The sequence below is a fragment of the Psittacula echo genome (genome assembly GCF_963264785.1).
Source record: "Psittacula echo genome assembly, chromosome: 2".
Classification (NCBI taxonomy): domain Eukaryota; kingdom Metazoa; phylum Chordata; class Aves; order Psittaciformes; family Psittacidae; genus Psittacula; species Psittacula echo.
The window spans coordinates 141,743,723-141,758,348 of record NC_137737.1 but is presented as its reverse complement, the minus strand read 5'-3'; the positions used below and the strand labels follow the sequence as shown (position 1 = coordinate 141,758,348).

The window sequence follows — 14,626 nt, the reverse complement described above, 5'->3', positions numbered from 1 at the left end:
AGTTAGAGAGAGAGACCCTGCATAGGTGGAGCAATTTCCAAGATCAGATAAAGACTGTAAACTAAAGAACTGTTTCTTCTGAGATAGATGATAAGTCCTGCTTTATACTGAAAATAAGTATTTGTTCTGCTGCATTAGTAAATGAACCAAAGAGACAGTAACCATTTTAATCAGCTGATCTAAACATCACTGTCATAGGAACATTTAGCTGTATTCAAATTAAATACGAAATGAAAAGAACAAGCAAATTTGAGTTGACTGTAACCACAAGAGCTCACCTGGCCCAGACAGGATTAACTATACCAGAATTCGTGTGACAGACATTTGTCTCAAGAAACTGCATAATCTCTGCCACTTAGGGGTAGTGGTATTTAAAAGCAAGTTAGTGATGCACTACCAGACTCACATGTCCTTGTTGGAAAATTCAAATATTTTTATGTAATTTCAGTCCATTACACATCTCCATTCACAGTGAATACAGAAATCCCCAAACCCAACACCTACTGTCTTTCTTGTTGCAGCCAACTTTAAAGTATGAAATGATTTTATGTTTGTCATCAACCTTTGCTCCTTTAGATGAAAGAACCCCACTTACTTCTAATTTTCTTTATATGTTACACTTTCTAGGCATTAATTAGTCTTGCTGCTTTCCTCTGGACTCTCTCCAATTGATCCATATCTGTCCTCAACTGCAGTGCCCCAACTGGACATTCTATGCCATTCAGCTCAAAAGAAAAGATGGAAAAGTGACTTGATCATTGTGTGTAGGTATTTATACAAGCTGATATCTGATAGCTTTGTTTCTTTCTTTCCCCCCCCCTCTTCTGACAAGGATGCAATGATCTCCAACACCCCCAAAAATCACATTCAACTTGAAAAGAAGTCACAATTTCCTAGAAGCAAAGATTATTTCAGAATTCAAGATTTTACCAGTGAGTGAACACAGACACCTCATGTCTTTGAATCACTGCAACAAGTTTAGACATTTTTCCGACATACGTGTTTAAACTGCTTCCTGGAAAAGTTTTATGTTCCATATAGAAAGATAAGACAAAGGAACCCCAGCTAGCTCTTCTGAACTCAGAGCTTGAAGAAGTAGAGAGAATTTTTAGAAAGTTTCCAAATAATGGGAAGCACAGATAATGACAATAAAAACTTTGTTGCAGAACTCACTTCCTTCATCATACACCACTTACTTGAATCTTTCATCATTTATATGCTACAAACACAGAGTCTTACGTAATACTGTGAGAAACTACCAGCTGAACCTACATGTAACGCTTCTATATTGGAATGAGATATTCCAGTGTTACATACAAGCCAAACATCAATACGCTCAGTTGTTGGCCTTTTTTTTGTGTTGCTTTATAGACACAGTCAGTGAAGAATGCTAAATGGTGCAGGGTAAAAAAGCACAAAGACCTATCGGAAAGTGCTAATTTTTATAGTCTGCCTTCTTCTTACCTTTCTTGTGGAACAGCAAACCAGTACTCGTGTTTTTTATCCCTCTGTGCATACTGTTGCATTGATGCACTTGCTTGCGAAACAAATGTTTTTCTCATGGGTTTTCCAACCCTGAGACACAGAAACTTGTGAGACCGATGTCGTCTTTTTTCTTTTGTGTGAGAAGAACCTATTAGTAAAGAAAAAGTAAGCTATCCACAAGGTACAAACCAAAAACATTAGCCTGTTTTGTATTAGGCAATACAGGTATACATGACATATTATAAGTTAGGAATATGAGATGAGGTAACACAGGTAGTAATAATTACCTGCCCTTTTTTTGTGACATTAACTTGCATCAGCAGAACTAACTTCAGAGTACAACACATTCAAATAATTCTAACGTTCACTTCTGCTTCCAATCCCAGATACAAGCCTTTCATCCATGCTTAAAAGTATTTCAGAAGGTATTCTCCATGCATATCCCTCAACACTGAACCAGACAACTCCCCCGGTGTTAAAAAGATATTCCATATACATGGCAAAAGACACTACGTTAAATAAGTACTTAGTCTTGATTCACAAATGGCAAAGCTGTACATTAGTTACTTTTCATTTAAAAAAAGAAAAGCTCTGGCACTACTAATTGGGGGTTGAGATAATTTTAATTTATTAGCTATATCAAACACTTCAAAGGTATGAACATCACTTCAAGATAAAGTATATTGGATGCTGTGGTATGGGATTTTTACCTCCGGCAGTGTATTTAATTGAACTAATAGAATTACACAATTAAACTCAGGGTCTGGATTTTCAAGTCAGCACCAGGTAAAGGAAGAAGGCTTCTCAAAAACAGTTTCTTTACTAGATTAATTACCCAAATCCTAGAACATGAGCTCCAGCCACAAGAGACTTCTTAAAGCAAGGAAGGAAAATGTAAACTTAAGAGTTATGATCAGCTATGACAACAAAGAATTTATCCTACCTCTGGTGTTACATGTACATACAGATATATTCCAGTTTTCTAGGACACTCATCTTTTCTTTACAATTGAAGTTCTCCTTTAGTGTCTATGCAGACTATAGATACACTAAGTACAGAAAACATCACCTTGATCTAGGATCATCTCTCCTGAATGTTTTCTCAATCAGATTTTTATAATAAAGTTTAGAGAACAACAGTGTTGCACAAAATAATTTCTTTCCCCCAGTAAATAAATGTGCAGTTGCACATTTTAGAATGATGCCTGTGGTACACAGGATAGTAAAATAGTCAGAATATGTATGATTTGGAAGTATCTTTTAACTCTGTAAACTTGTTGTGGTTTAAGCCCAGGCCGTAAATTAGAACCATGCAGTCTACTTCCCCCCCCACACTTTTCTTCCCTCCACTCCTGGAGGGACGGGGAGGAGAATCAAAAGAATGCAACTCCCACGGGTTGAGATAAGAACAGTTTAATAACTAAGGTATAACACAAATCACTACTGCTACCACTAATAATAATAATGATAAAGGAAATAACAAGGGAAGAGAATACAACCGCTCACCGACTGCTACCTCACCACTCACAGACCGATACCGATACCTCACCCCGACCTCGCAGTGATCCAGCCCTTCCGGGGACTCCCCCTTCTACATTCTGGGCATGATGTGCTATGGTATGGAATACCTCTTTGGCTAGTTTGGGTCAGGTGTCCTGTCCCTGCTTCCTCCCAGCTTCTCCTCCTCCCTGGCAGAGCATGAGACTCACAAAGTCCTTGGTCAGGGTAAACATTCTGACCAGCAACCAAAAACATCGGCTTTATCAGTATTATTCCCAGGCTGAAAGTCAAAACCACAGCGCTGGACCAGCTACTAAGAAGGAGAAAAACTGACTGCTGTTGCTAAACCAGGACAAAATTCAATGGTAAATTATCAGACTAAAAACAATCCCCAAAAGAACCCTAGATAAACAAAACACTTATTTCATTGGACTGGCACATGAACTTCATGGCAGTGTTAGAGAATTACTCTGGAACTTATCTGATATTTGGGATTTTGATCCTTTAGATGCAGCAGTTTAGAACTCCTCTGACCTAGAGCTCAGAGAAATTGGATTTGAACTTGAATACGTTAAAAAAGACAAATGAGTGAGATGATATTTCCGACTAGCAGAGAATGAAAACAATTAAGTCCTACCCTCAAATCTCAAAAGGGCTACTTAAGATGCTCTTTTTTCATGTGTTCTCCAATATATTTTTGTTAATTTCTTACACAATTTACCATTAAAAAGTATTTTACTAATGGCTATTGTGTTTCTCATGCCTTTCTGTTTTATATCTCTGCCAATATGCAGCTAAGCAGCAAATATACATGTTACCATCAATGAGATTCCAGCTTGTTTATACACACACAAAGCTACCAATTTCTTCAAATTATCAACTACATCTAGCTTTTACTGCAGTCCAGTGGTTGACATAAGTGTCTGTAAAAATAGAAGAGAATATAAGAGAGTCCTTGACAATAATTAAAAAAAAAAGAAAAAAAAAAACCCACCAAAGAAAACCCCCAAAAAACCAAGGGAGACCTTTTTAGCTAGTCTACTCTTGTTCTCAATTTGCACTGCATCACCAGTTCAGCATTTAGAACAAATAGACCATTAATTCCAAAGTCAAACATTTAAGCTCTGCGAAGATTAAGAAATGGTAGTTCCCCAAAGCCTAGATACTTAAAACTCCCACAAGAGCAAAGAAATTCAAAGTCCTTGCTGTATGAAGAAGATAAAACAATGATCTAGGTAACTTAATGATACAAATCTCATAGTATGACTACTTCCGAGTTTTAGTCTAATAGACAGGATATTAAAAAGTGTTTGCAGTGTTTCAATTTTGACAGTGTTTTCAGTCACCTACTAGTTAGCAGATCTGTCATATTTAGTCTTTGATGACCTTCAAGAGTTAAGCAATAGATCTATGCTTTTACATATGCTCTATTTAAACTTGCCTGTAGACAATGGCAGTAGAAGCTTCACCAAATCTATCTAGATCAGGAAATAACCCGTAATTTACCATTTTATTTGCATTCCACTAATACAACATGCAAGAACAGCATACAATTCCAGCTGAAACTGGACTGAAATCATTGGCGCAAACCTCCAAAAATGTAACCTGTGCTTCACTTTTTTTTTTTTTTTTTTATTCTGCCCCCACAACCTTCAGCAAGGGTGTATCACCATGTGCAGATTTCTGGTCAGCACGCCTCTGCATGCACGTACTCTTCTGACTATACACATATATAGTCTGTCACTGTACTGACCACATGAAAAACCTGCAGTCACTCAATCACAGAATCTTTTAGAAACTGACAAAATAAATGATATAATACAACTGAACTACAAATAATATTCAATTGGAAGAAAAGCAGCAATTGTGGCAAAGAACTCTGAAATGTAAGATGAATTTCTGTCAAATGCAGAATATACCTTTCTCTTCAACACAATCTCAACTTTTAAGTTAACATAATGAACTTTACCTTCAAATGTACTTCATATATCTATAATGCCTGTTACAAATAGACTATGTTTTCTTTCTAGCCCCCAAAATAGTGCACAATTAAAACAACTGGTTTATTTTCATTAGTAAAGATGTTAAGGCATCAAAAAGTGACCTATGTTTTTTTTTAAAAGCAAAAATCACAAATACAGAAACATCTTTCAGTTACTTAAAGAAAAAACACATTTTTCGTATTAATTAACTTCAACAGACTTTCAAGATAACTTCCAACTAACACCTGATTTTTGCAGAGCAGCGCAGGTACTCAAGAAATAATCCTAGCTGTTCCTCATATTTATAGCATTAGTTTTTTACAATCTAGCTGTTATTTGTCCTGAAAAACGTCTTTCTGTATGCTTAACCTTGTTCTAGTCAGCATGAAAGAGTGACAAGATGCAAGTGAACAAAATTCTGGAATATTACGATTTTAGTGTTCGTTGCTCACATAAATCATAACCACAAGGTAGGCATGCTATAAGTAAGATGAAATTCAGTCTCTGAAATTCATTCATACACAGGTATACTAGGGTAAAAATTTAAGTGGCAGCCAACTGATTGCTAAAGAACATTGTTAATTCTGAGCTCTACAGTGACCAATGCATCATGGATCAAATTTAGAAGCTCATTTATATCTCTCTTACAAAGATACTGTGCTTTAATATGATAATAAATATAATTTCAGTGAGGAAAAATGACAGTAACAAATGTATCCACATTCTCAGTTTCCTGAGCAATATTTTTCCCCACTGGTTTATATAAAGTAACATACCTTAACATATCTTCAAACCAATGAGAAATATAAGCAATATGAAGGAAGATGTATTCTACAGAATGAAACCCAATAAAATTATTATGAGTTAGAGGGGGACACATTGCAAATCTGAAGGTTAAGAGTGTATCCATAGATACTGACTCACCTTCCAATTGCCCATCTCCTGCAGTCCCAGTTTTCTGACTAGTTTGTTTTTGTGAACCCTGTTGCATGTTCTCTCTTTGTTGTTTTGTTTGTTGCATAGTGTGGGTCTTCCACAGTTTGCGGAGTTCCTCAACTTCTGTCTCTGAGTCTTGAGTTTGCTCTCTCGCTACTTTCTCTTTATTAGTTGTCTCTTTCTTTTGAGAGTCTGTGGTATCTTCACAATGCTGACATTCCTCTCCTGTCTTACTCTCTCCTTGTGGTTCTTTTCCTAGTGAGGAATCTTGACTGTTGCCCACTTCTGTCTCTTTGTCATGCTCTTTGGTACTGTGTGATCTTTGTAAAGACTGCGGGAGGACATCTGCAATATTTTCACCAAGTTCTTTTCCCCCCTTTCTAGACATTTCAGCTCTCTCTAAACCTAAGCTGCGGGTATCAAACTGTTTAACATTCGCAACCGTTTCCACACTGGGTTTTAAGTCACTGGCAGCTTCATTTGAGTCTGAAATGACTGTTAAACATTCAGCACTAGTCTGGTTTATTGTTTGGACAGATTCTGATGAAGCTCCAGAAGATTTGTCTTGTCGAAGCTCATCTGATGATACAAGTTCCTCACGTATTGGAGAGAGTTCTGATTCTGTGAAGACATCTTCTGAAAGAGACTCCTCTGTGCTCCTTGGGGCAGTACTAGCACTGTCATTGCCTGTATCCTGAATCCTGGAATCCATTTCATCTGTATTGCTCTTTGCACCTTTCTTGGAATGGCAATGTTCCCTTAGAGACAGCTGTTCTACATCTCTGTTGAGCAAAAAAGAATGTCCTTATAGCAGGTGCCTTTTACATCAAGCTCTTTTCTTTACTAAGTTTTGTTTAATGCTTAAAAAAAAAAACAACCAACCCTAAAAGTGCTCTTAATAAAACAACCCTTAAGCAACCTTAAGCCGCAGCGTCAACAATAAGAAACAAGCATAAAATATGTTCTTGTAAGAGCAAACTTATGGCAGACCTTTTACCAGCATGACATAGATAAGACTTCCCAAATTCATTATGTTACTTTCACAGGGCTTTCCATGAAGCTAACAAGATTGTTTGAGATGCCTGAAGTATAAAGTTCAAGAAAACACTAAAACAACAGAGGAAAAGAACAACAAAAAGCTACATAGAACCATAACCTTTAAAGGTCAAAACCATCCACAATCCTTTAAGCTCTGCTGACCAAAAAGGCCAGTACAATTGTACAGGTCTGTCCCACCCTATCATGAAGTTGACCCCTAGCTCTCTGATAAGAACGGAATGGCAAAAACCATCTATCTGGTCTAACCTTAACCAAGCTAGTCAACGCAGAACAACAGGAACACATTAAGGCAGATCTTACCATTTCACCCATGCGAAATACCTAAACCAGTGATCAGTGTCTTCTCCAGTCAGGTACCTATCTTTGAGGATACCACTGTTAGGCAAAATAAATCCCAAACTACTTGGTACAACTGAATGATTTAAAGAGCAGACATCAGATGTTGATAAATAGTGTAAGAAAAAAAGCAAGCATAAAAGAACTTATTTTCCTCAACATAATCTTATTAAAACCTGCCTTTCAAAATAAGCTAATCAGAAATTGTATGAGTTTTAGAAGAGCACCGAGTATCTTTATACCTCACTTAAAAAATGCAACTCTAAAATTTACATATCAGGCAAACAAGCTTTACTCTCTCATATATACAGCCAACCCTACCTTGTTTAAAAAAAGTCCACTTCCCTGCAGTTAGACGATCAAGGCAGTTTGCAAATATCTGTGCTTTATGAGCTGCGACAGGTAAATGTGGCATGATTTGGTTTTTTTTAATCCTTTTTGGCTTTAATGTTAAGAGTTCATTCTATTTCTGAAGACAGTATAAAAATTAGGCAACTGACCGAATGGAACAAAGGTTTTTCATAAAGCTGTTTAAAGTCGGTTTTAAATGCCTACTATACTAAACATCAGTGACCCAGACTCACCCTGTCCACCTCTAACAAGCTATACCCGAAGGCAAACATGCAGTTCCTGTCTTACCCAAAAAGGGAAAAAAATTGTACTCCTAATGCCATAAAAATACACATACATCTTAGAAAATGAGTCTCACAATCATTTTTAAGAGCAACAGGAGTTTAAGCAGCACGTGAGAAATTGTGAACAATAAAGATTTGCACCTAAAGCTGTTTAAGTTAGATTTTCCTATTCATGTGTCTTTAAATTACTGAGGGATCAAACACATCTGTTCCCATTTTCATAGTGGGGATGGGGCAGACGAAGTGGTGTAGTATTTCTTGCTATATAGTATTTTTAAAGGAGACTATTGGAGGAAATTAGAATCTGTGTATATAGAAGAAGATATATTCTATACAGAATATAAAATGTGAGAACTTCAGGTGAAGCAAGTTCTCATGGATCTTTCCAAGTCAATCCTCAATGATGTTCTTAAAACAGAAAACAGAAGAAAATACATTTTTGCTAGTTTTGCACGATCAGTAATATGGCTACTGCTCATATTTACTCAAAGTTTTACAAATACTATTCTATCTTACATGCTTAATGAATCCTTAATTTTGCTGTCCACAATTTCCTTATACAGGGCAGCTGACATTACTTCTTCCATTGGACACATGATGCCATACTCTTCACAGCCGTTCTCTTGGACCAGAGGATCCATTTTATGAGGATCAAACATTATATTATTTGGCGTCACTAGCAGCACACCATTGACCGTGCCCTAAAATGAGAGGGAAAATACGTGGTAATTTTTCTCCTTTGTATTTCCGCTTATTCTCCATTTTTTGTAGAAGAAACATGTTTGTAAAGCATTTTTATATTTAAGCAACTTAGTACAGTTCCTTGTGTTTTTCAGTCATCTAGAAAAGCATAACCATTTTTCTGAGGAAACAAGTTAATTGCACCTACTTTTCCAAAAGAACAGTTTTGGTCCTTGCAGCTACTTAACATCTAGGTTGAGTAAAAGAAACCCCAAACAACAAAACCCAAAAATACACACTAAAAAAACCCAAAAACCACTAAACCAAAAACCCCTGCACCCTAAAGGATATGCTAGGCAGCTCCTCCGAGGTAAACATACACCCTTCCCATTTAGCCACAGGGCTTATTACTAGTTTTACAAATAACTTATAAACTTCAAGCATTGCCTAAATCCTGACCTTTCACTCCTCTCACTTGCTACTATTTAATTAAAGAACAAGAAAAGAACAATCTTCAAAAATCGTTCATCTTTACACAAAAGCAACAGTAGTATGCAATACAAGTCATTCTAACTTAACGGACTGTTGACTGATTGGAGAAGCATACTTATAGAATACAACTAGATTAAAAATATTGAAGATTTTTAAAGATGTGGCAGCACCAAGATGCAGCTTTACATGGATTTCATCATAGCTGCAGTACATGAATACAAGTAGATTTTAAGCTTCTAGTATCAAAACATTTAAAGAAAGTTGATACTCATACCATAAGCTGTAGGTTTTACACAATACAGGTACCAAGATAATTTACTATACATGGAACTTTTCTCCCTTTTTTCTTAAGCATTAGAAACACATGCAAACACAACACCAGCTGCCTGCTAAAAAATTAATTAAACTGTCTCAATGGTAGAGTTTGAGCTAAAACTATGAACTGGAAGAAGTCTAGCTGTAAGCAGAATGATAGTGAACCTTCAGTCACAGATCTTGAATCCTAAGGACTGTACAACTTCAGAAAGACATTCAAAAATCCTGTGCAACAATCACAAGAGTTGCTTTGTGTGAAAAAATGTTCACAGTGATTACAACCATTGTGTATCAGGGAGGTGATTGATTGTTTTCAGTTTTGTTTTAAGACAACATATCAGAACTGTGTGAAATACAACTACAATCCCCAATTCCAGATATTTGTTCCCAGCATTATGATGGTTGATGACCTTCACAGTAGAAAAACAACGATGACATACTCAGCAGGCAATTCCCAAGTTATAAAAAACAAACCAAAAATAGTATTAAAGCCTACAGTAATGACCAACTGTATTGCCATTATGGAAAAATGAAAACAGTCTCAGGTACACATTCTTAAGCTGCTTTTAAGTCCTGTTAGTTGTTCAGTGCCTTGTCTGGTTTTATACATGCCTTTTAGAGTAAAAAGCATATGCTTACAGTTGTCGAAATCAGCAGAACTTATTTACAGAAATCCAAGGTCTTTAAGACACTGAAACAAAACTGTGACTGGCATTTCTTTCCCAGCATGTACTGTGGAAACAGACTTTCAAGGTGTCCAAAAGATTTCAAGAGAATGACTGTCAACAGAAGTCTAAATTTGGTTATTATATCCACTGTAGTCTAGAAAATAAATTTAACATGACTTCAGAAGTCTATAAGTCTACTCAGAAGAACACTGCTTCTCCTTAAAGAAATATTACTTCTGTAATTCAGTACATAACGTGAAAAAAAGCAGCAGCATTTCTAGATCTGAAGTCTTTCATTAATGACTCCACATGAAAGTATTTTATCAATGCTCTCTGCATCTGACCCAGAAAAGTCAAGGCCACAGCCTTGATGGCCGTTGGACTATATTATCACTGTAGGTCCCTTCCAACTGAAATACTTCTTCTACTCTTTCACTGACCACATGTTTCATCAACAACAGTCAGGCTGGAGAGAGACATGAGAAAAAGGTAAGGCTGTATGACTGCTCTAGCCAAAGGATTTAAGAGTTCAATACCAACTTCTAAAATTATGTATTACTAAGTAGAAACAATCAGTAATCAAGCTCATTAGATAACTCAATTTCCAAACAAAGATCCTGTCTTCACATATTCACTATTTTATGAACCTTCCTTAACAAATTAAGTATACAGGAAGTCCTAAAGCTCGTGAGGCAATAAAGAGATGCCATTTTCTTACCAAGGCATGAGCTGTCACTACTGATATATCATTCACATCAACAAGGTCCAATGCTTTATCTGACCTCTCAAAAGTAAGTTAGACTACTTCAGCTGTTAGTCCAGGTCAAAAAATCAATTAAAGGATATTTTATTGCAGAGTACAGTAAGTTTCCTAGGTCAATTTTACATTGCTTATCTGAACACTGGAGAATCACAACATCAGAATAACATGTATGAAGAACCAGCTGCACATCTTCTCATTTCAGTTATCATGCTTCAGCCTCATTTTCAACAATTCAGAATACACCAACTTACCCCTCACAAACCTCACAGGCCAGGCTTAGTAATATCTTAAAGAAATGTTATCATATCCAAGACAGTAGTCTTTTTCCAGGGCACATCTGACTGTGCTTTTATCATAATAATAATTAATTCTTTTCCCTCCCCCCCACACCTTGTAGAAATTTTGAACCTTGCCAGTGTCCTCCTTTTCACTTCATGAACCAGGTGTACTTTTTGTGCTCATGTTTCCAGGTTGGCTTTTTTTGGTGGCTGTATTTTAAAACCTTAGTAATTTTCCTTCACCTGCTACTTTTCAAAACAGGGTAAGTAAATTAGCAAAAATAAGAATGAGTAAATAATTTCAAAGCTTCTGTATTAGCTTCAGTTTCAATCAAGTAGCCTGTTTCAGATACATTTTTCTGCCTCCAACAAACAGTTCATTTGGAGTTTGGCTCAGATGCCTCTGTAAAAACACCCATAGCATGGGAAACAAACAAGAGGAATTAGAGATGTGTGCACGACTACGGGAGTATGATATAGTAGGCATCACAGAAACATGGTGGGATGGCTCCTACAACTGGAGTGTCAGAACACACGACTGGAGTGTTGGAATGGAAGGTTACAGGCTCTATAGAAAAGACAGGCCTGGCAGACGGGGAAGCGGAGTTAGTATTTATGTTAGGGATAGGCTGGAGAGTATGGAACTCTGTCTGGGGACAGGTGAGCAGTCGACAGAGAGTTTGTGGGTTGAGGTTAAAGGGAGAGCAGCGATGGGGGACATTACTGTGGGGATCTGTTACAGACCACCTGATCAAGAGGAATCTGTGGATGAAGCACTCTATAGACAGATAGGAACAGCCTCACACTCACAGACCCTTGTTCTCATGGGGGACTTCAACCACCCTGACATCTGTTGGAGTGAAGGTACGGCCCGGCACAAGCAATCCAGGAGGTTCCTCGATTGTGTGGAAGACAACTTCCTTCTGCAAGTAATAGAGGAGCCGACAAGGAGAGGTGACATGCTTGACCTCGTGCTCACCAGCAGGGAAGGGCTCGTTGGAAATGCGATGCTCCAGGGCAGCCTTGGTTGCAGCGATCATGAGATGGTCAAGTTCCAGATCCTCAGGACAGTGAGAAGAGCGTGCAGCAAGCTCACTGCCCTGGACTTCAAGAGAGCAGACTTTGGACTCTTCAGGAACCTGCTTAGTAAGGTTCCACGGGATACAGCCCTAGAGGGCAGGGGAGCCCAAGAATCCTGGTTGATATTCAAGGATCACCTACTGCAAGCTCAGGAGTGTTGCATCCCAACAAGAAGAAAGTGCAGCAGGAGGGCCAGGAGACCTCCTTGGATGGATAAGGAGCTGCTCAGGAAAATTCAAGGGAAAAAAGAAGCATATAGAAGGTGGAAGCAGGGACAGGCGGCCTGGGAAGAATACAGGGATGCTGTTCGGGAAGCTAGGGACCAGGTGAGGAAGGCTAAGGCCCAGTTAGAATTGAACTTGGCTAGGGATGTTAAGGATAATAGGAAGAGATTCTATAGGTACTTAGTGAGTAAAAGATAGACTAGGGAGAACGTAGGTCCCCTTCGGAAGCTATCAGGAGAACTGGCTACCCAGGATTTGGAGAAGGCTGAGGTTCTTAATGACTTCTTTGCCTCAGTCTTCACTGGCAAAGGCTCTGACCGCACCACCCAAGTCTTGGAAGGCAGACACAGGGACTGTGAGAATGAAGACCTTGGGCCCACTGTAGGAGAGGATCTGGTTCAAGACCATCTTAAGAGCCTGAACGTGCACAAGTCCATGGGACCTGATGAAATCCATCCACGGGTCCTGAAGGAGCTGGCGAATGAAGTTGCTAAGCCACTGGCCATCATATTTGAAAAACCGTGGCAGTCAGGTGAAGTTCCCGACAACTGGAAGAAGGGAAATATAACCCCCATTTTCAAGAAGGGGAAAATGGATGACCCGGGGAATTACAGACCACTCAGTCTCACCTCTGTGCCTGGCAAACTCTTGGGAGCAGATTCTCCTGGAAGACATGCTAAGGCACATGAAAAACAAGGAGGTGGTTGGTGACAGCCAGCATGGCTTCACTAAGGGGAAATCCTGCCTGACCAATTTGGTGGCCTTCTATAATGGGGCTACGGAACTGATGGACAGGGGCAGAGCAGTTGACATCATCTACCTGGACTTGTGCAAAGCGTTCGACACTGTCCCACACGACATCCTTGTCTCTAAATTGGAGAGACATCAAGTGATGGGTGGACCACTCGGTGGATAAAGAACTGGCTGGATGGCCGCACGCAAAGAGTTGTGGTCAATGGCTCGATGTCCAGCTGGAGACCGGTAACGAGTGGTGTCCCTCAGGGATCGGTGTTGGGACCGGTCTTGTTCAACATCTTTGTCGGTGACATGGACAGTGGGATTGAGTGCACCCTCAGCAAGTTTGCCGATGACACCAAGCTGTGTGGTTCGGTTGATATGCCGGAGGGAAGGGATGCCATCCAGAGGGACCTTGACACGCTTGTGAGGTGGGCTGATGCCAACCTTATGAAGTTTAACCATGCCAAGGGCAAGGTCCTACACCTGGGTGGGAGCAATCCCAGGCACAGCTACAGGTTGGGCAGAGAAGAGATTCAGAGCAGCCCTGCAGAGAAGGACTTGGGGGTATTGGTCGATGAGAAAATGAACATGAGCCGGCTTCAGTGTGCCCTCACAGCCCAGAAAGCCAACCCTATCCTGGGCTGCATCAAAAGGAGCGTGACCAGCAGGTCAAAGGAGGTGATCCTGCCCCTCTACTCTGCTCTCGTGAGACCTCACTTGGAATATTGTGTGCAGTTCTGGTGTCCTCAACATCAAAAGGACATGGAACTGTTGGAACAAGTCCAGAGGAGGGCCACGAGGATGATCAGGAGAGTGGAGCACCTCCTGTATGGAGACAGGCTGAGAAAGTTGGGGCTGTTCAGCCTGGAGAAGAGAAGGCTGCGTGGAGACCTCATAGCAGCCTTCCAGTATCTGAAGGGGGCCTACAAGGATGCTGGGGAGGGACTATTCATCAGGGACTGTAGTGACAGGACAAGGGGTAACGGGTTCAAACTTGAACAGGGGAAGTTTAGATTGGATCTAAGGAAGAAATTCTTTACTGAGAGGGTGGTGAGGCACTGGAATGGGTTGCCCAGGGAGGTTGTGAATGCTCCATCCTTGGCAGTGTTCAAGGCCAGGTTGGATGAGGCCTTGGGTGGCATGGTTTAGTGTGGGGTGTCCCTGCCCATGGCAGGGGGGTTGGAACTAGATGATCTTAAGGTCCTTTCCAACCCTAACTATTCTATGATTCTATGAATTAAAAAAACCCAGCAGCACACCTTTTCACAAAGGAAGCAAACTGTGTGACTGCAAGGGCATGCCTACATACGCAATAAATGGTGAGTGAAGGTGTTGCTCTGCAGCACACTGGCTACACTGATTTATTATCTGACCAGGGTGTGGCATATTGACACCACCCTCTTTTTAACCATGCCCAATACCCTACTTCTAACAGTACCCTTCAACAGGTAACAG

The 14,626-nt window shown here is 39.6% G+C and overlaps 1 protein-coding gene across 1 annotated transcript in view; it reads right to left on the bottom strand.

The window, feature by feature from the left end:
* Positions 1-14,626, bottom strand: part of OXR1 (oxidation resistance 1) — a gene marked incomplete at its 5' end in the record, with an annotated part of 43,700 nt that overhangs the window by 2,005 nt on the left and 27,069 nt on the right. The window contains 3 exons of the mRNA XM_080611722.1: positions 1,465-1,633; positions 5,891-6,684; positions 8,449-8,633. Of these exons, the coding sequence (XP_080467848.1) occupies positions 1,465-1,633; positions 5,891-6,684; positions 8,449-8,633 (1,148 nt within the window). The remainder of the gene's footprint in view (positions 1-1,464; positions 1,634-5,890; positions 6,685-8,448; positions 8,634-14,626) is intronic.